A 19784-nucleotide genomic window follows, 5' to 3' on the forward strand; every position below is an offset into this window, starting at 1 on the left:
CAGGCTGGGCCAGGCTGTGCCATCGCAGCTGGAATTACAGCCACACCGCCAAATTAGCAGTGGGCATAAATAAATCCGCTAATGCCCCCCGCGGTCGGGGCGGCCACCGTGGGCCAGAGGAGCGGCGCAGGCGGCCGAAACTCTAGACGCGTGTTGAGCTCCAGAGAGTCGCTTAATGGGACTAGAACCGATCGTGTGACCCCCACCAATGGATTGCTCTCCGAACGAGGAATCCATTGGTGGGGTCACACGCACGGTTCGAGTCCTGTTCAGCGACTCAGGAGCTCAAAGCGCGTCAAGAGTTTTGGCCGCTTCCACCGGTCTTCTGGCCCACTGTGCGGGGCGCGCGGTTCGGCCACCGCGACCAGTGCGAAGGCAACGTAAGAAGTATTAATGACGCAGCTGGCGCCGAGCCAAGAGGTAATTAGCATTATCAGGCGACGCCAGGATCACTTCATTTTGTCAACATTTTGCATTTTGGTTTACAAGCAGTGCCTTCGCGCCGCCGTCGCCTCGCCGTGGAACGGTGCAGTGGAGAGAGAGAGAGAGAGAGAGAGAGAGAGAGAGAGAGAGAGAGAGAGAGAGAGAGAGAGAGAGGGAGAGGAGAGAGAGGGGGGGGGAGTTGCCTTGCAGAAATTTAAGTACTACACCGAAAAACGGTTCCTGGATTTTCCAGGAACTCCCTGGAAACCACGTATGCCTATGGCTACAGGCTTCCTGAAAAAAAGAAATCCGTTGTTTTTTTGTTGAGTAGGGACAGACCGCAAACGAAAAAAAATCATGAAATATTTCTTTCCTAAAACACGCCAAAACACCGTGTGAAAGAAAATAATTGGCCTCGTGGGTGAACGAACTATACGCCTCCCGGCACTATTACAGTGGAATGCACCCTCCCCTCACCGGCCCAATCCCCACGTTAATTTTTTAATGGCTGCCCTACTTGGTCGTTTGGTCCGCCGCCCCTGCGGGGATGCAGCAGCATCCATTCAACTTTCTAAACTGCCCTTATCAAACATTCCATTAACACGAAAGTGTGTGAATATTTCACCGCTTTCCAGCGTCACGACGTGATCGAGGTAGTCGGGGCGGGACGGGGCGGGGTGGGCGGGGGGGCGGGGCGGGGCGGGGCGGGGCGAGGCGGGGCGGGGCGGGGCGAGGCGGGGCGGGGCTTGGTGGGGAGGGGAGGGGTCGGATGTGGCTTCAGTGGAACGAAACTTTGAAAAGCCCGCGCGGCAAGTAGTACCCAGTGCAGTTGCTTTCCGACCGCCACCGCCTTTACCGGCCAAACCACGAGGCTCGCCGCACCGACCTCCAACAACACCCACGCACCTAGCCACCACAAAAAAAAAAAAAAAGACAAGTTACGATTTATGACTGACACTAACGATAACGTTGATATAGACCTTCGAGATAAGTTAAGGAAAAGAAAGGATCCCCGAGAAGGATAGAGGAAAGCTCGAACGGTGCAAGATTCGAATCATTATGCCGCAGACTACGTTGTCAGGGGTAAACTTGAAAACTCGTTGCCCGCTCGCCGGCCCCGCCCAAGGCCCAGCCAGCCTCGCTAGCGCCGGCTAGACTCGTAGACTCGTCTCTTCCCACGGGGAAATAGCCCCGCCTTATGAATATGCGGAATTGGTAATGGTGAACCAAATGCCGCCAGTGCTTCCTCCAGCCCGGTGCGGACTAGCCGAGAAGAAAAGTGCGCGGACCGTAGTGGTACTTGAACCCGGGTCGCCGATGCATAGTGGACAGAGGAACGGTAGAGGCGGCCAAAACTCTAGACGCGTTTTGAGCTCCGGAGTCGCTGAACAGGACTCGAAGTGAACGTGTGACCCCACCAATGGATTTTTCGTTCGGAGAGCAATCCATTGGTGGGGTCACACGTTCGGTTCGAGTCCCATTTAGCCACTCTGGAACTCAAAACGCGTCCGGACTTTGACCACCTCCAGCGGTCCTCTGGCCCACTGCGCCACGTGGTTATCTCGTGTCGCTGCCCGCCCCGCGACGTAATAAGCCCTTTCACTTGGTCCCTGGGCGCCGTGCTGGGCGCCCTCACGGCCTCACTAGCGTCACCACACTGTGTGGAAGCGCTGCTCGTAGTCTGCTGCACTTTATGCCCTCACATGAAAGAGATAAAGAGATGGAGAGTGGGACGTCGGCAGTCAGACGGACAGACAGGCAGACAGACTGGCGAGCGGACAGGCTAACGGGACAGATGGTAAATCCTGATGGTGATGCTCGCGTCGCGGGGCCGTGACCGCTGCCCGCTCGGCGGACCGAATCCGAGGGTCGCTTTCTGTCTCTCTCGCACACCTGGGGCGGAGGTGCGAGAGAGACAGAGCGAGGACTGCTGGCCAGCCGTTCCCCCCCGTTGCCGCGTCGCCGATACAATCTCGTGTCATTTCGCTTCGGCGATGAACTTGACATCCGAACGGACGGGGCCGGAATTAGCATCCAAGAACAAAATGACAGCGAGCCGGAAAACACGCCGAAGAAATAGGGAGAGAGAGAGAGAGAGGGGGGGGGGGCAGTGGATCACGTGGTAGTACATCGCACAGTGGTCGTCTACGGGGCGCACGTGGAGCGCGGCACAAGCGGTCAAAACTCCAGACGCGTTTTAAGATTCAGAATCACTAAACAGAACTCGAACCGAACGGGTGACCATACCAATGAATTCCTCGTTCGGAGAGCAATCCATAGGTGGGGTCACACGTTCGGTTCGAGTCCCATTTAGCGACTCCGGAGCTCAAAACAGGTCCGGGATTCAGACCGCCTCCACCGGTCTTCTGGCCCACTGTGGTCCGGGAATCACGTAACGCCCCCGGGCGGGGCCACGCGTCGCCATGGCGACAGGCGATTGCTGTCCTGCGGTCCAGCAGCATCCTCTGCGTCGCCACTGGAAGCTGCTGGAAGCTGCTGGAAGCCCTGCCGAGCTGGCCGGCTTAGTGGTCAGCGGCGTAGCTCGCGTCGCTGCAGCGCACGTGTAGCGCCGGGGGCACACTGCCGGCACGGCGTACCGCGCTACTCCCCGGACGGAGTGTTGGTCTCTCCGGGGCCCTTATCGCTGATACATAATTCATAGGGACCGCTCTGTGGACGGCTGTGGACGCGAGGAGGAGGGGGGGGGGGGGGCGACCGCCTCCCCCTCCCCCCACTTCTGGCAGGGCTGGCCTGGCTGGCCTATTCGCGCTCGATTAGACTCGAAAAGGCATTGGCGTGGCGGCCGACATGACGCTGGCCGGAGACCCCTGCAGACTGATTCCGAGAGTCGCTCTGTCTCTCTCGCACCTCTACGGGACCCCCCGTGAGAGCGAGAGAGACAGAGCGACCCTCGGAAGCAGTCCACGGCGCCTTTTAAAAGGCGCCCTTTCTTTGTTTGCGTTCTTTTCAATTGTTTCCACCATTAACAGAAACAGCCGCCGCAATGAGTGTGTATCGGATTATGGAAACCGCGAGAGCTCGCGATGGAGAGGGGGAGGGGGAAGGATTTCCGGTTGCGGGCAGCTGGGTTGGGGTCCCGACCCGTCCGCAAGAGAGGGGAAAAGGGTTTAATCCCGGCTCTTTCTTTTTCCACTTGTCAATTTTCTAATTGGTATCTACGTGGCCGAGGTTGGGACCACCACAGACTCATTATTTTTTCCCTGAGACACCACACCGCAGGGAGGGAGGGTTTAGCAGTCTTGCGTGTTTTGCTCTCATTTTCTCACAAAAGCAGTTGCCACACAAGTTGGCAATAAGCGGTTCCCAACCTCAGCCAGCTCCCCACACTCAAAATATGGCATACGTTGGAACTGTGTGCCTTTGTGGCCCGCCCCAGTTTTTGGACTCCTGGAATGTTTGGTCTCCTTATAAAGAGTAAATTACCAAGTGGGCAGGCTGAGGACGGCAATCGTTTCCACACCGACGCGTCGAGGTAATTTTTCCCTATTAGTGTGGCTACGCGACGCTTTGCAGTGTGGCTGCTGGGCTCGGCCGGGCTTTGGCCTGGCTTGGCCGCGCACCGGCCGCGCCCAATGGGCACCAATGGGCTGTCGAGTCGTCCCGGGGCCTACACTGTGGGGCTACGGCGTGCGGGGCCAGCACAACGCAACGCAGCACAGCCCGCACAGCCGGCGGCGGTAAGCCATTTGCATCCCAATGCACTTGTCAGCCGACTCGGCTCGGCTCGGCTCGGCTCGAGTGTATCATGATTTAGGTGAACAGACTGTGCGTAAGCGCGCCGCACTCCCAGACGCCCCGTCCCGTCCCGTCCCGGCCCGGCCGTCGCGTTGCGACAACACGGCAAGACAAACATGAAAGCGCGCCTCGCCGGCAAGGCTGCCAACCGTTTGCCCAACTACTTACAGGCGCTGCCAACCTTGGAACCCGGCAGACTGATTCCGAGAGTCGTTTTCGTCGCTCTGTCTCCCTCGCACTCACGGGGCGCCCCGTGTGGGAGCGAGAGAGACAGAGCGACGAAAACGACTCTCGGAATCAGTCTGCTGGGTTCGGTTGGCTCGGCCGTCAAGGTCGCCGCCGAGGTCGCCGCCGAGGCGACGCGCGAACGCCGCGAGCGGCACACTGGAGAAGGTATTTGCTAACGGGCCTTCAAGTGGCTACACTGCGGAGTTTCGCGCCCTGTCTCTCTCGCACTCACCGGCCGCCCCGTTGGCCTCAGGCGAGTGCGAGAGAGACAGAAGCCCGTTCGGCATCAGTCTCCCGACATCTCAATCGGTGATGAGAGGGGGGAGGGGGGGAGGGGAGCCGGAGGGTTGCATCGGCCACTGGAGGAAGACTGGCAGATGATATGCATTGCAAATGAGAGAGACACCACACAGGCCTACCCTCTAGTACACACGCACGCCAACACAAACACAGACACACACAGAGGCGAGCACCGATCGTGCGATGTAGGTGAGGAGAATTAAGACGAAATCAGGGTACAGTGCGGAGGTGCCCCAGCAAATCAAAGACACGTGCGCCCAGAAACACACACACACACACACGACGACTAGTGTAAAAGGACACGTCCGAATGCAATTTGCATCAAGGTGGCTCTGTGAGGCGCGTGAGGCTGGGCGTGACGGTGACGCGCACGGGGGTCTTGGCGGCGCGCGTGGAGGTGCGCCACGCCCTGCTGAGGCCGAGGTGGACCCGCCAGGCCCGCGCGCCGCGCAGCACGTGCTCGGGGTCCTCGTCCACGCCCAGCACCCGGGCCGCCGCGTCCGCGCCGCCGCCACCACCGCCACCGTGCCGCAGCCGGCCCTGCGGAACGCAAGGAACGCAAGGAACGTCGGGACGGTTGGCGGTCGCTCTCGAACCTCGAACCCCGGACCTCGCGACGCCACCCCACAGTGGGCCAGAGGGCCGGTGGAGGCGGCCAAAACTCTAGACGCGTTTTGAGCTCCAGAGTCGCTAAATGAGTCTCGAACCGAACGTTTGACCGTTTGCTCTCAGAACGAGGAATCCATTGGTGGGGGTCACACGTCCGGTTTGAGTCGTGCTTAGCGACTCTGCAGCTCGAAACGCGTCCGGGATTTTGACCGCCTCCCCCGGTCTCCCGGCCCGCTGCGCTCCCCCGTGCCAGGACGGTAAGGGCGGCCCGGCCCCCAGAAGTTCAAAGGCTCTGGTTCGAATCCTGAGCGCGGGGCGCTTTTCGATTTTTTTTTCTCTCTCGCATGTGATGTAAGGGCGTCCTGTTCAGGCCGAATGGAGAGGAGAGGGGCGGCATTGGAAGGGTTCAAGGGGAGATGGGGAGAAGGTGTATGGAAGACGGCCGACCGAGCGGCGAAGGGGGGGGGGCGTTCAGATTTCCCTCATCCCTTAATTGGACCACAACGGGCTGCTGCCCGCCGAGGAAGAGCGGGGGATGTTTTACAGTGGCGAAGCGCGGCCCGGCAAACCTCTAACTGCAGACTGATCCCGAGAGTCGTCGCTCTGTCTCTCTCGCACTCGTGGGGCACCCCGTGTGGGTGCGAAAGAGACGGAGACGAAAACGGCTCTCGGCATCACAGACCTGGAACAGGTTGTGGATCATCTCGCCGCGGCGCGCGCGGTCGCCGTGGTGCGTGCAGTCCGCGTCGTCCAGCCGCATGCGGTACTCGAAGTCGCGCGCCTGCAGCGGCGGCCCGAACAGCTGCACGCAGCCGGACAGCTGCGACGTGCTGCCGAGGGGAGGGGGTGAGGGTGCGGTGGCGCGGCGGCGCGGCGGGGAGTCGCACAGTGGGCCAGCAGACCGGTGGAGGCGGCCAAAACTCTGGACGCCTTTTGAGCTCCAGAATCGCTAAATGGGACTCGAATTGAACGTGTGACCCCACCAATGGATGGCTCTCCGAACGAGGGATCCGTTGGTGGGGTCAAACGTTCGGTTCGAGCCCCATTCAGCGACTCTGGAGCTCAAAACGCGCCTGGGATTTCGACCGCCACCCCGGTCTTCTGGCCCACTGCGGGCGTGGGTTGAGCGCGGACCTCGTGTTGACGAGGAAGTGCACGAAGAAGACGTGGCTGGTGACGTCGAGCAGGCGGCAGAAGCGCTGCCCCGCGGTGCCGCTGACGGGCACCCGCATGGTGACGGGCGTGCAGGCGCGGCCCGGCTTGCTGAGGTGTCCGTGGGCCGTGCGCGCGTGCGTGCGCAGCTGCGAGTCGGCGCCGCGCCACGAGCAGCGCGGCACGCGGCACGGCGAGTCCCGGTGCGCGCAGGCGGCCTGCTCGTGCGCGTCCATGTCGCCCGGCGGCAGCGCCACGCCGCAGCCCCTCGCCCGGAACCGGCACGGGTAGCGCAGCTGCTCGCACACCTGCGGCACGCCGAGCACGCCGAGCACGCGCAGCGCAGCGAGGCACCCCGACAAATTAACAATTTTATTTTCATTAAAAACGGAATGAAACCGGCGCACCTTCTCCATGGTGCAGTTGCGGGAGCGGCCGCGGCACCGGCAGGTCGGGCAGCGCCGCAGCCGGGGCTCGCAGTCTTTGCACACCAGGTGGCCGCGTGGGCACTGCCAGATGGGCGGTCGCATGGCCTCGTAGCAGACGGGGCACTCCAGGATCTCCAGCAGCGAGCCCACCAGGCCCTCCTGCTGTGGTGGCTCTGGTTGGAGTGGTGGCGGTGCTGGCTGCTGTGGAGTGCAGTCGGGCAGTTCCAGGGGAGGAGCCTGCTGCACCGCGTCGCTATCGCTGCCCTCGGCCTGGTCCTCCTCCTCGTCCTCTTCCTCCTCGTCCTCCTGCTCCCCGTCGTCGTCGACCTGCTCCACGGCGTCGCCCTGAGTGGACGCGTTGGACCAGCCCTCCGTCTCCTCTGTCGTCTGAGTCTCGCCGGCCGGGGCGCCAGTGTCCTCGCCGTCCTCGCCGTCCTCGTCCTCGGCCTCCTCCGTTTCCTCGCCGTCCTCGTCGTCCTGCTCCTCCTCGTCCTCCTCATCCGCTTGCTCTTCGTACTCGACCAGCTCTTCCTCCACCTGCTCCTCTATCACCTGCTCTTCTCCGGCTTGCTGGCTTTCCGTCTGCTCCTCCTCGTTGTCCTCCTCGTGCTCGTCCTCGTCTTCGTGGTCCTCCTCGTCTTCGTTCTCGTCCTCCTCGTTGGCCTCGTCGTCCTCCGCGGCCTCGTCCTCGTCCGCCGCCTCGTCGGCGAAGGCGGCACCGTCGGCCACGGGGAAGCTGTACAGCGTATCATCCTCGTCATCGTCTTCCTCCTCCTGCTCCTCCTCGTCCTCATCGTCGTCGCCGTCGTCGTCCTGCGCCATGTCGTCATCCTCCTCGCCGCTCAGCCCGAAGCTGGCGGTCGTCGGGAGGGTCGGCGTCGTGAGGAGTTGCCTGCGTGCACACGTAAGTCAGAGCGCGTCGCCGGCCGCGCACCGCGACTGAGCACGTCGCCGATGACGCACCACCAGGGGTACGGCGGCAGCGCGAGCGGGCGCGCCGCGATGTGGGTCTGCATGGGGGCGCCGGGCGCGTGGCCGCGGTGGCCCCGGATGGCGGTGACGTAGGCCACGATGGGCGAGCGGGACCGCGCGCGCTCGACGCGCTCCCGGCCAGTCAACAGGTTGGCGGTCTGGCGCCTGCCGGCGTGGTCCTGGAGGGGCAGGGGGACATGGCCACCACGGGGGTCCACGACGGCGTCCTCGACGGCGTCTTCGAACAGTGGGCCAGAAGACGAGTGGAGGCAGTCAGAATCCCGAACGTGTTTTGAGCTCCAGAGTCGCTAAAAGGGACTAGAACCGAACGCGTGACTCCACCAGTCGATACTCCCCTGCAACAAGCAGCTATCTACGCTCACTGTCTCGATAACCGACTATCTACGGGCGCTCTCCCGACAACCGGCTATCTACATGGGCTGTCTGGATAACCGACTATCCAACATCGTAGCGAGGTTAGGGTTGTCGTATAACGAAGTATTTTTCTCCATGACACTTAAAGCGACCCGTTTAAACCATACTTAATCTTGCTTTGACAAACTTTTGACAAGTTTTGGTAAAGGTTTTGCGACGGCAACTTAATTGGTTCGATAAATAAAAGCATTCAATCTCGCGAGGTGGAGAAAGCAGATAGACGGTTATCCAGACAGCTCGTGTAGATAGCCGGTTGTCGGGAGAGCGCGCGTAGATAGTCGGTTATCGAGACAGTGGGCGTAGATAGTTGCTTGTTGCAGGGGGGTATCGCAGTGGATTGCTAGCCGAACGAGGAATCCATTGGTGGGGTCACACGTTCGTTTCGAGTCCTGTTTGGCGACTCTGGAGCTCAAACCGCGACAAGACTTTTGGCTGCCTCCGCCGCACCGCCTCGGCACCGCCGCCGTACTCACGCTGGCCGCGACGGCGGACGCGACGGCGGTCGGCAGGCGCCGGTGCCGGCTGCCCCTGAAGGCCCTGCGCTGCCTGCGCTCGGCCGACCAGAACACGAAGCGCCCCGGCAGCAGGTCGTCGTCTTCCTCGTCCGAGGACGGCAGGTGCAGCCGGCGGTGGCCGCGGTCCTCCACCGCGTCTTCCGAAGAGTTCTCGCCGTCGCCGTCAGAGGACGCCATGGTCCACAGCCGACCGGGCCCTGCGTCGAGCGCTTGCCGATTTCTCATCCCGCCTCGCTCCACTTTTCATACGGCGACAATGGGTACCTGTTCGAGGCGGCTTGCCCTTGGCTTGCCCTTGGCTTGCCCCAGACCGAAAGCCCCTGCTAAAGCGGCGGCTCCGCCGGCAGACGCAACCACGTAGTTCAGGAACGAAGTGCGCTATCTTCTTGCCATCGCTGGGTTGCCGCGGTTACAAGGTATGACCCCGCACGCATTGTTGCTAACCACCGTGCCTCCTCCAAAAAGACCCAAGTTCAAGTCCACTTTTTAATGTTTCCAAAAGAAATAACGAAGCCAGCCGAGTGAGACAACAACTCCCCTTCCAGCCGCCCGTCGACACACTGTCGACACCGCGCCAGCAAGGGACGCCGCTGCCTCGCTCTGTCTCTCTCGCACATTTACGGCACGCTCCATGAGTGCGAGAGAGGCAGAGACCCCCACGGAACGACTCCACAGAGTTTCGCAGCCAGCCTGTTTGCTTCGCGAACGAATCCCCCTCGCGTCAATACTCTGTGCCAGTGTATATCTATTTCACTCTGTTTCACATTTTGCAGTGGCACGCTGAATAGAAATCAGAAATCCTGCGGGTAGCAGCTGTGGCCGCGGTCCGACCGGCCGGGCCGGGTCGAGCCATCGACGCCAAGTTTCTAATGCAGATTTAGTGTGCGCGCGCATACCCCGCGCCCCAGAGACACCGGACGGCCCAAACAAACGGGCGGGGGGTATCGACGCTCCGCCGGGACAAACCGCACGCCGCGCAATAATTGCAAGAGGAGAGAGCGATGCATCCGGTCAGCAATGGCCGATCTACATAGCCCTTGGGTACAAAGTCCGATCTACAGAGCGCTCGCCTACAATGACTGATCTACATAGAACCATTTTGAACAGACCGATCTGTTTTTCAAAGCTATTTTTCCATCTCTGTCAAAGTTAAAATACAACGTTCAAAATGTTGTTTTAACCTTTATATCGAAGTATGCTTATCATATTTTCTAATACAGAATGTTCCGAAATTTTACAAGTCGTACTTTAGGATTGACAGAGGTAGCAAAAAAGCTTTGAAATACAGATCGGTCTTTTCAAAATAGTTCCGTGTAGATCGGTCACTGTAGACGAGCGCTCTGTAGATCGGACTTTGTACCCAAGCGCTCTGTAGATCGGCCATTGCTGACCGGATGCATCGAGAGAGAGCGAGAGAGACAGACAGACAGACAGACAGACAGACAGACAGACAGACAGACAGACAGACAGACAGAGAGAGAGAGAGAGAGAGAGAGAGACAGAGAGAGAGACAGAGAGACAGAGAGACAGAGAGACAGAGAGGGAGAGAGGGAGAGAGAGATGTGTGCTACATTAATGAGACCGGGCCAGCTAACAAGCGAGGGGCGGGGGAGGGCCTCTCGCCCACAGGTAGGTGGGTCACTCCGCACAGCCCAGTACCGCAGCCGAAAAAAAAGAGAGAAAGAGGCGGGAATAAAAAATGGAGCGGTTAAACCTCGGAAGGGATCCCGCAAGGGATGAGCATACTCGAGCATACTCGACGAAGAAAGGCCTTGAAAAAATACGAGGATATCCCAGCCCTGACATGAACGTCGGGGGAGTTAAGAAATGAAGGACACTCGCACACAGGCAACCCGGGCAGCTCGCATGCGTGCCGGGACTGCAGACTGATCCCGAGAGTCGTTTTTGTTGCTCTCTCTCGCACTCACGGGGCGCCCCGTATGGGTGCGAGAGAGAGGCAGAGCGACGAACATCACTCCCGGAATCGGCCCACTGCCTGTTGCCAACGTACCCGCGCGGCCCAGCCCGTCCGTGAGTGCGAGAGAGAAGGCTCGTCGGGGTTGTTAAGGCAATAGAGCCACACAGATGAATGCAGAATGCAGGGACAGAGACAGAGAGCGGGAGACGCGGGATTGAAAATTGAATTCGGTTTATTAGGTACGCAGCATGCAGGCAGCCCAAAACCCTGTCGGCACAAAACTCGGTCGAGAGTAACGCAATTGGAAACTTGACGCTGTGTCGCCGTGCTTGCCTGTCGCACAGTGGGCCAGAAGACCGGTGGAGGCGGACAACATCCCGGAAGCGTTCTGAGCTCCATAGAGTCGCTAAACAGGACTCGAACCGAGCGTGTGACCCCGCCAATGATTGCTATCTGAACGAGGAATCCTGGTGGGGTCACAAGTTCAGTTCGAGTGCCATTTAGCGACTCTTGAGCTCGAAACGTGTCTAGAGATTTTTCCACCTCCACCGGTCTTCTGGCCCACTGTGCGTCGGTGTGCGCATGCCTTCGAGCGCCAGCGGCCCAGAGACATCCCGGCCGTCCTGGCCGCCCCCAGGTCGGACCTCCGATGAAACATTCGCCAATAACGCGCGCTGTATATCGGGCAACTCGACTCGGCGGCACGGACCTGGAACACACCAACAAAACCAAAGCGTCAGCCAAGAGTCGTTGCCCACTGTAAAAAAATAAATAATAAAAAGGAGTGCGTGGTTGTTGGCGGCCACCCGTTCGCGATAGCCTCGCACAGTGGGCCAGATGACCGGCGGAGGCGGTCGAGATCCCGGACGCGTTTTGAGCTGGAGAGTCGCTGAATGGGACTCGAACCCAACGTGTGACCTCACGAACGGATTCCTCGCTCGGAGAGCAATCCTGGTGGGGTCACCCGTTCAGTTCGAGTCCCGTTCAGCTTCTCTGGAGCCCAAAACGCGTCTAGAGTTTTGGCCGCCTCCACCGGTCTTCTGGCCCACTGTGTGGCGGGGCTACCTTGGCAATATCGCGACCTCCTCGGCGAGCGACTCGCAGTGGAGGATCCAGAAAGGGGCGGGAAGGGGAGCTTGTTGTTAACGAGCATTTAGATACGTGTTACGGTGTGGGCGCAAGTTGGTCGAGGCAAAGTGGTGGGGGCCAGGCCGGCCCGGCGGGCCAATCAGGAAGCGGCTCTGATCCATTACTGATAGGGACTAAGACTGTTCGGCTGGCCGCGCGCCGCGCAGGCCACTTGTGTACTCGCATTCGGGATAAGAGGTCCTTTGTAGGGTCCTCTGTTCGGGTTCGGCCCAGCGCGGGCGAGAAAGAGAGAGGGGAAGGGGAGGGAGGAAGGGAGAGGTGGAGAGCGAGAGAGAGACAGAGAGAAAGAGAGAGACAGAGAAGAAAGGAGGGGCGAAAGACGACTAGACCAATAGAACCTTAGTCAACCAACTATCAAACCAACAGCTATAAAAACACAAATATCCTTATTTTTGAAAATAACTTTCTTTGGTTGACGAACAGTACAAGTGAAACGTGAAACACAAACTACCAACGGAAAAAGTGTCGATCACATTTTACACTGTGCTGAGGTGACAGAGTTGACTGTGCAGTCACACAGCGATGGAGACAGCAACACAAACATTCCCATCCGGACGGAGGAGGGAGGAAAAGGGAAGGGAGGAAAAGGGCGGCCAACGAGGCTGACGTCGATTTGATTAAGAATGCGTGCGTTCCGATCGTCGTCACAGCGACCGAGCTAACAGTGCACAGTGGGCCAGAAGACCGGTGGAGGCGGCAAAAAAAGTCTGGACTCGTCTTGAGCTCTCGAGTCGCTAAACAGGACCTGAACCGAACGTGTGACCTCACCAATGGATTCCTCGTTCGAAGAAGAATCCATTGGTGGGGGTCACACGTTCAGTCGAGTACCGTTTTGCGACCCTGGCGCTCAAAACGCGTCCAGAATTTTTGCCGCCTCCACCGGTCTTCCACCCCACTGTGCAAGTGTCCCTCCGTCTGTCTCTGTCGCTCTCCCGTCCGTCGCGGGGGCGCCCCATGAGTGCGAGGGAGACAGATAGAGGAACGCGGTGGCGCCAATACGGACCGTTTTACTGCCTCCCTTGCAGCATTCCGGGCCGTAATGAAAACGCGACCAGATGCAAGCTCGAAGAGTGCCGCGGAGCGCGGAGCGAAAGAGAGAGAAAACAAACGTTGCTTTTATTATTGGACGGTGACGTCCTTCGAGCGACATTCCTTTCTGGAGGATACGTCTCTCTCTCTCTCTCTCTCTCTCTCTCTCTCTCTCTCTCTCTCTCTCTCTCTCTCTCTCCCTCCCTCTCTCCCGTCCTTGAGCAGCGCACGCATGACAAGGACAGCGTCATTCGTGTGTTCCTTGAGGCTGGAGACGGAGACGCTGCCTGCGCGCTCTTTTAGGGCATGTCCAGGGGATGTTCTCGGTGTGGATGTTTGGCGCCGCCACCAAGGACTCATCCCGTTTCTCCACGGCCTCCAACTTTCAGCCCCGTCCCGTCCCGCCCCGCCACAGAGTGGGCTGTTTCGCGACGACACTTAAAATCGTGGAGGACGCGAGCGCGCCGGATGGCTGGCCTCGTTTTATCTCGCTCCATTTCTCCCGAAAGAGGAAGAGGGAGGGAGAGAGAGAGAGAGGGGGGGGGGGGCGTTGCGTCCTCGCGAACCCTTCCTAGCCACATGGAAGGAAATAAGACAGGCAAGTTTCGATGGCCTAATTATCATAATTAGTCCTAATGAGTGCCGTGGATGCTTTACAGCCATACTGATACTTTGTCCGCGATGTGTAGGCCTTCCGGGACACTTGAAAAACTAAACGTAAAGGACAATTTTTTCAAATACAATTTGGGAAAATTGTCGTCAGCCGAGAGGAGCGGCAAAGACGGTTGGTGGTTTTCCCAGGAACTGCCAGGAAACTTCCAGGTATGTGTCTTCACTAGGCTCTCTGGGAAAACCAGGAAGCGATTTTGCTGTGTAGGGAAAGTGACTGTGAGGGCCGGCGCCGCCGGGAGTTTGAACCCGCGCTGCGAGTCTGGCGGCCCGCGACGCTGCCGACTGAGCCGCCGTGCCTCGCGAGACGCAAACCAATAACTGTTTCCAAATTGCGACGAAATGCACATGAGTCGGTCGGTTTCACCGCGCCTTCCTCAGACGAATATCGAGTCGGCGGATTGCCGAACGAATCCGACTCAGTGCTCTCTCTCTCTCTCTCTCTCTCTCTCTCTCTCTCTCTCTCTCTCTCTCTCTCTCTCTCTCTCTCTCTCTCTCTCTCTCTTCTCTCTCTCTCTCTCTCTCTCTCTCTCCCTCTCCAATTGTGCGCCGCGGGTGCCTCGCTCCGCTGGAGAGCATATTGTCCCCCAGCGCGCAGCCCGGCAGCCCGCCGGCCCGCACGTGGTTAAAGTTAACAACTTTCAAACTTTGGCGAGAACGAGAAATACCCTGCAAAACACAACACAAGACGCCGCCGGTGGCCGTTTGGGCGATGACGCAGCGGGTGGATCATTCCGAACGTCTGTCCGTCTCTCTCGCACCCTCACGGCACCTTACGGGACGTCACGCGAGTGCGAGAGAGACGGAGCGACGCGCCGTGACGGCAGCGCCGTCTGCGCGCCGCAATTCGCGACTACACTGCGACCTGCAAAACTTCGAGGGCGGAGCAATTACTGCGAATTGCACACGCAATCGCAACCGGCGAACAGTGGGCCGGAAGACCGGTGTAGGCGGCCAAAATTCTAGACGCGTTTTGAGCTCCAGGGTCACTTAGCAGGACTTGGACAGAACGTGTGAACAACGCACAAATGGATTGCTCTCCAAGGGTGAATCCATTGGGGGGGCCACATGTTCGGTTCGAGTCTCGTTTGGCGACTCTGGAGCTCAAAATTCATCTGGAGTGGCCGCCTCCAACGGTCTTCTGGCCCACTGTGCGGCGGCTGCTCCAGTGTGGCACCATGCCTCCCACTACAGTAGCTCCGTGTCGCCGACCCCCTCTTTTATTTTTCCTGCTAATAATTTACTGGATTTTTCGCCGTGAAAAAAAGTTGGTTGGCCGGGCAGTTCGCCACAGCAGGACGGCAATAATTATTTTTAATTAAAGACGATTTGGAAGTGGCAAGGGCAGGGTGGGCCCCTTTTCAATCGCAGAATCATAACTCGATAACGGATGGGACACGGACTACAGGGCGGAGGGTTGGGGGTAGGGGAGGGCAGGGCAGGGCAGTGGAAGAAGCGGGGCCATATTGTCCCGATGCCCATGCATGTTATTGTCGCTCCCTCTTAGTCACATTCTGCTTCCCCACCCCCAGGACGTAACGAGCTTTGTTACCCCGCAAAGAAAAAGAAGTGGGAGGGGGAGGGGGAAGCCCCGGCGCGACGATGCTCTCGAGGAGGGCGTCAAAAGTTTCGAGAGAAAGGAATGCACGCGGCCCGCCCTTTTTATTTTAATTTGGCCAGGTGGGAGGGGGAGGGGGAGGGGGAGGGGTCGCTCCCAACCAGAGTGACAACGACACCATGTTATGGCCCGGGGGCCCTCCGTCCCCGCCCCCCTCCAGAGCGTAAATAACTTGAGCTCCAAATTGTGAGGTACTTTCGCAGCGCCCGGCCCAAGTCGTCCCAACCTGACTCCTGACCTCATGTGGAGAACGACCCCCTTCGTAAAGTCTGCACGACGCTGGGCCGTGTCCGTCCGTCCGTCCGTCCGTCCGTCGTTCCTTATCTGTGAGGCCCAGGCAGGGACACGACGGGGACACGACGGGGACACGACGAGCAAGACAGCTCACCCACGAAGAAATATCACGCCAAAATATTTGAAAATAAAGTACCGGTAGATTGGAAAATTGCATTACAGCCAATTATACTTTGAATTTCGGTGTGGAAATCAAATGAATTTCAGTTGAATTTGAACGAATTTCGCGCAAAACATTCCGAATTTTGGGAAGAATTTTGATGAATTCTAATGATTTTTCGTAAATATCAAATTTTTGATTAATTTTGGTGTATATATGTAAACCCTTGATCACAACAGAGCCTAGCGAGGTTGGAAAGTCATGGCCTAGGTTTCTCGAAGGCTGTCCATCAGTCTTTTGCCTATGAGTCTCTGTCTGTCCGCCTGTCTGTCTGTCTGCTCGCAGGCCCGGTGGTGGCGGGGCTCACAGTGAAGGGCAAAAGTTGCCTTGTCTTTATTACGCGCTGCTTGTTGTTCGCTGCTACAATCGCATCGCCATGAGTGGTGTTCTGTGTCGAGGTGCAGCATTCTGCCGTCCGGAGAGTTTTGCCGCCGAACTCACGCTCCCGCTCTCCACTCGAAGCCCCCCTTTCTCGACGAGCAAGGCCTGCGCTGCACAGTGGGCCAGAAGGCCGGTGAAGGCGGCCAAAACTCTAGACGCGTCCAGTGTCGCCAAACGGCACTCGAAACGAACGTGTGACCCCACCAATGGATTGCTCTGCGAACGAGGAATCCATTGGTGGGGTCACACGCTCGGTTTGAGTCCAGGTTAGCGACTCTGGAGCTCAAAACGCGTCTAGAGTTTAGGCCGCCTGCGCTGGTCTTCTGGCCCACTGTGCGCTGCTGAGTTGCCATTTCAGCACGCTGTGTGTGTGTGTGTGTGTGTGCGCGTGCGTGTTGGCGAGGGGCGCTCGAGGGCAGTTCAACACAAGAGGCAGTCATTCCGCGCTTGTTTTCGGCCCGAGGCGCCGAGGCGCGCCGCCTGCCCAGCCAGAGAGGTTTCTCTTCGGATCAGATCAGGTTTCTGGCTGACAAGTCGGATGTAGGCCGGTCTCGGCCAGGCCTCTGCGAAACAAAGTCTGGCGCCAGTCAGTCTCTCTCTGTCGCTCTGTCTCTCTCTGTCTCTCTGTCTCTCTCTCTCTCTGTCTCTCTCCCTGTCTCTCTCTCTCTCTCTCTGTCTCTCTCTCTGTCTCTCTCTGTCTCTCTCTCTCTCTCGATGAGTGCGCGTGGTGGATAGTGCGTGATCCTTCAGACGCAGTCGGCAGCTATGTCGGCCGAACAACTGGACAAGTAGCGCACATCCAGAAAGCAGACCGTCTGTTTTCTTCGACAGGCAAACAGGCAAACAGACAGACAAGAGAGACAGACGGACAGAAAGACAGGCAGACATACAGACAGACAAACAGACAGACAGGCAACGCCCTTCCAAAGCGCGTGATGTTTGCGCGGCCCGCGTGGGTGTGACGCGGCATGGAGGCAGCCGATTAGGCCCGAACTTGTTCTCGGGAGGGAGGGAGAGAGAGAGGGATATCCGCAGAACAAGGGGAGGGAGAGAGACAGAGTTGGTTTTCCGCTGACGACTCTGTTCCGAACAGCCAATTACGAGTGCCGTCCCCTTGTCCGCCACCTGCAGTGCCTGCACTGCTGGAGCCTGCACTGCTGGAGCCTGCACTGCTGGAGCCTGCACTGCTGGAGCCTGCACTGCTGGATGGGGCGGTGCAGCTCTGGGCTCCTCGGAACCCCGATCGCAGTGATTGCTACGTAAGCGAGGCCGCAGGCTGATTCCGAGAGTCGTCGCGCTGTCTCTCTCGCACTCGCGGGGCGTCCCGTAAGGTGCGAGGGAGACAGAGCGATGACTCTCAGTCCGCTGCCTGCAAAGGGCGAGGGTCGCGGCCCGGCAGGCCCATTGGGCAGGCCCATTGGGCAGGCCCGGCCAGGGACGGGGCGCGACAAACAATTAAATTAATCTGTCCCCCAGACCGTGGCCCCGGCGCCAAGGCCCACCCTGGCCGCCCTGGCCGCCCTGGCCCTGCCCCTTAGCGGGGTCAAGATTTATAACGGCAGGCTTCACGCATGAGGTGGCGCGGGTCTCGCCCCGCCTCCACGCCGCCCCGCGCCTACACCAGAAGCTGCGCCTGGGGCCCTCCTACCCTCCTGCACTGTGCTGCCACACTCCCCACTACACTGGCTTCCTCTTCCTACACTTTACTCCACACTACACCGTGGACCAGACCGGCGAAGGCGGCCGAAACTCTCGCCGCGTTTTGAGCTCCAGCGTCGCCCAGCAGGACTCGAACCTAACGTGTGACCCCACCAATAGATTCCTCGTTTCGAGAGCAATCCATTGGTGGGGTCACAAGCTCGGTTTGAGTCCCATTTAGCGAATCTGGAGGCCAAAACGCGTCTGGGATTTTGACCGCCTCCACCGGTCCCTCATCAGCATCATCTGACGCCAACACAACACCGCCTGAGGCTGCTCCTTCACACCCACGCCCACACTGTAACCGACGCCTTGCTCCAAGAGGCTGATTCCGAGGGTCGTTTTTCGTCGCTCTGTCCCTCTCGCGCTCACGGAGCGTGCCGCGCGGCGAAAACGACTCTCGGAATCAGTCTGCAGCGCGACGCACCACACTGCCGGCGCAGTCAAGGCTGCACTCGGCCGGAGTGACGCTAAGCAGAAATTAGGGGTGTCGAGGCTTAAGATGTCGCGGCCTCGTCCCGTCCGCCTCCCCCTCCCCCGCCTCCAGCTGGCGAACTGCCCACCGCCAGCACGGCCAGCGGGCTCACTCCGAGAGTCGGCGCTCTGTCTCTCTCGCACTCATGGGGCGTTCCCTGTGGGTGCGAGAGAGACAGAGCGACGACTCTCAGTCCGCAGCACGGCCAGCACGGCCAGCACCGGCAGGCATTACGGAGGAAAGCCTATTCCCTAAAATGCTCCTCTTCCGCCTGGGCTCTCTTATGGCAGTGGTGGAGCAGCGCAGCACTCCCAGCCGCGCTAGCCGCCCTCGAGGCGTGGCCGCCAGCCTCACTGCTAGCTTAGCAAACAATACGAGATTTAGCTAATGGCGCCAACACCCTCCTGTCTCTGCCTCACTCGCACACCCTCCTCGGAATGTCTCTGTCTCACTCGCATCGCCGGCGCGGCCGAGAGGAACGACCCTAAGGAAAGGAGACAGAAGACGAAAAAAAAAAAAAGCCGACGCCAGCGGTATTCGAACCCGAGACCGCTTTAAACTGTAGAGGCGTCGCCAAAGTAAGTGCCGAGCGGAGAGCACTGGCAAAAAGAGAGAGAGAGAGAGAGAGAAGGAAAAACAAAGTGAGCTTCGCGGACAATGTGCAAGACAGAGAGGGGAACAAAAGGAAACCGGAAACGGGTGGAGCAGGAAGTAACACCCCCGAAGCGGAGCCAAAAACCGACAAAGGCGGAACGGCGAGGAAAATGGAATAAAAGGGAAGAATGTATAAAACAGACAACGGTGGACAGTCAGCCCGCACTGTGGTCAAGGATACACGCTGCCGGGCCGGCAGCCGCTGAAATTCGTTACAAAATAAACAATTCCTCCGCTTATTTTTTTTTGCCCGCCCTCACCTCGCAGCGGTTCGGCCCCGGTTGCCAAATAGGTAATGAGGGCTTTTAATGGGGATTTCTTAAAAAGAAGAAAACCTTTCTTTTATTTTTTAAAAAGTTTTTTCCTTAAATTTTTTAATAAAATCATGTCGTGAAATTTTTGTGTTTGTATGGGTGGAAAGAATGAAATATCAACACCGTGAAGTACCGCATGGGCTGCAGGTTGGCTTGCAGAGTGAGAGGGAGGTGAGAGAGAGAGAGAGAGAGAGAGAGAGAGAGAGAGAGAGAGAGAGACGGCCTGACGCCCTGTACCCCGCTCACGTACTCCAATCAGAGGCGCTTGTTTGAGCCGGACAATGAGAGCCCACCTGCCATGGACACTAAGCGGTGTCAAAAAAAGGAACAGACTGCAACGGGACCGAAAAGAAGGGTGTAAAAAAAACAAAGAGGGAACGTTGCGACGTTGTGGATTCCTGCAGGGCGGAACTTCCTATACTCTCAGCGTCAGTTAAATTTTCACCACATCGTGCTTGACCAATTTTAGCAACTTTAGTGATGGCTACTTCTTCCGGAAGAGCACTCGGTAACTTCCTCCGGAAAATGATAAGGCCACTGCCGAAAAAGTACTAGGCCACATTCGGAAAAATACTAGGCCACATTCGGAAAAGTATCCGGGCATTTC

The 19784-nt window shown here is 58.6% G+C and overlaps 2 protein-coding genes across 2 annotated transcripts; both read right to left on the reverse strand.

Annotated features, from left to right (window-relative positions):
- Positions 1-5028: 5028 nt before the first annotated feature.
- Positions 5029-6548, reverse strand: LOC117639053. The gene is made up of 3 exons (XM_034374410.1): positions 6447-6548; positions 5999-6136; positions 5029-5247 (listed from the first exon to the last, which is right to left on the reverse strand). The coding sequence occupies exons 1-3, from the start codon at positions 6546-6548 to the stop codon at positions 5029-5031; spliced, it is 459 nt and encodes a 152-aa protein (XP_034230301.1).
- Positions 6549-6938: 390 nt separating this feature from the next.
- Positions 6939-8995, reverse strand: LOC117639054 (nucleolin-like; the record flags this gene model as incomplete). The annotated part of the gene is made up of 2 exons (XM_034374411.1): positions 8777-8995; positions 6939-7241 (listed from the first exon to the last, which is right to left on the reverse strand). Coding segments are annotated over exons 1-2 (522 nt in total), but the record flags the coding sequence as incomplete, so codon positions are not given.
- Between the last annotated feature and the right edge of the window lie 10789 nt (positions 8996-19784).

This window comes from Thrips palmi, unplaced genomic scaffold, assembly GCF_012932325.1.
Source record: "Thrips palmi isolate BJ-2018 unplaced genomic scaffold, TpBJ-2018v1 HiC_scaffold_10, whole genome shotgun sequence".
Taxonomy (NCBI): Eukaryota; Metazoa; Arthropoda; class Insecta; order Thysanoptera; family Thripidae; genus Thrips; species Thrips palmi.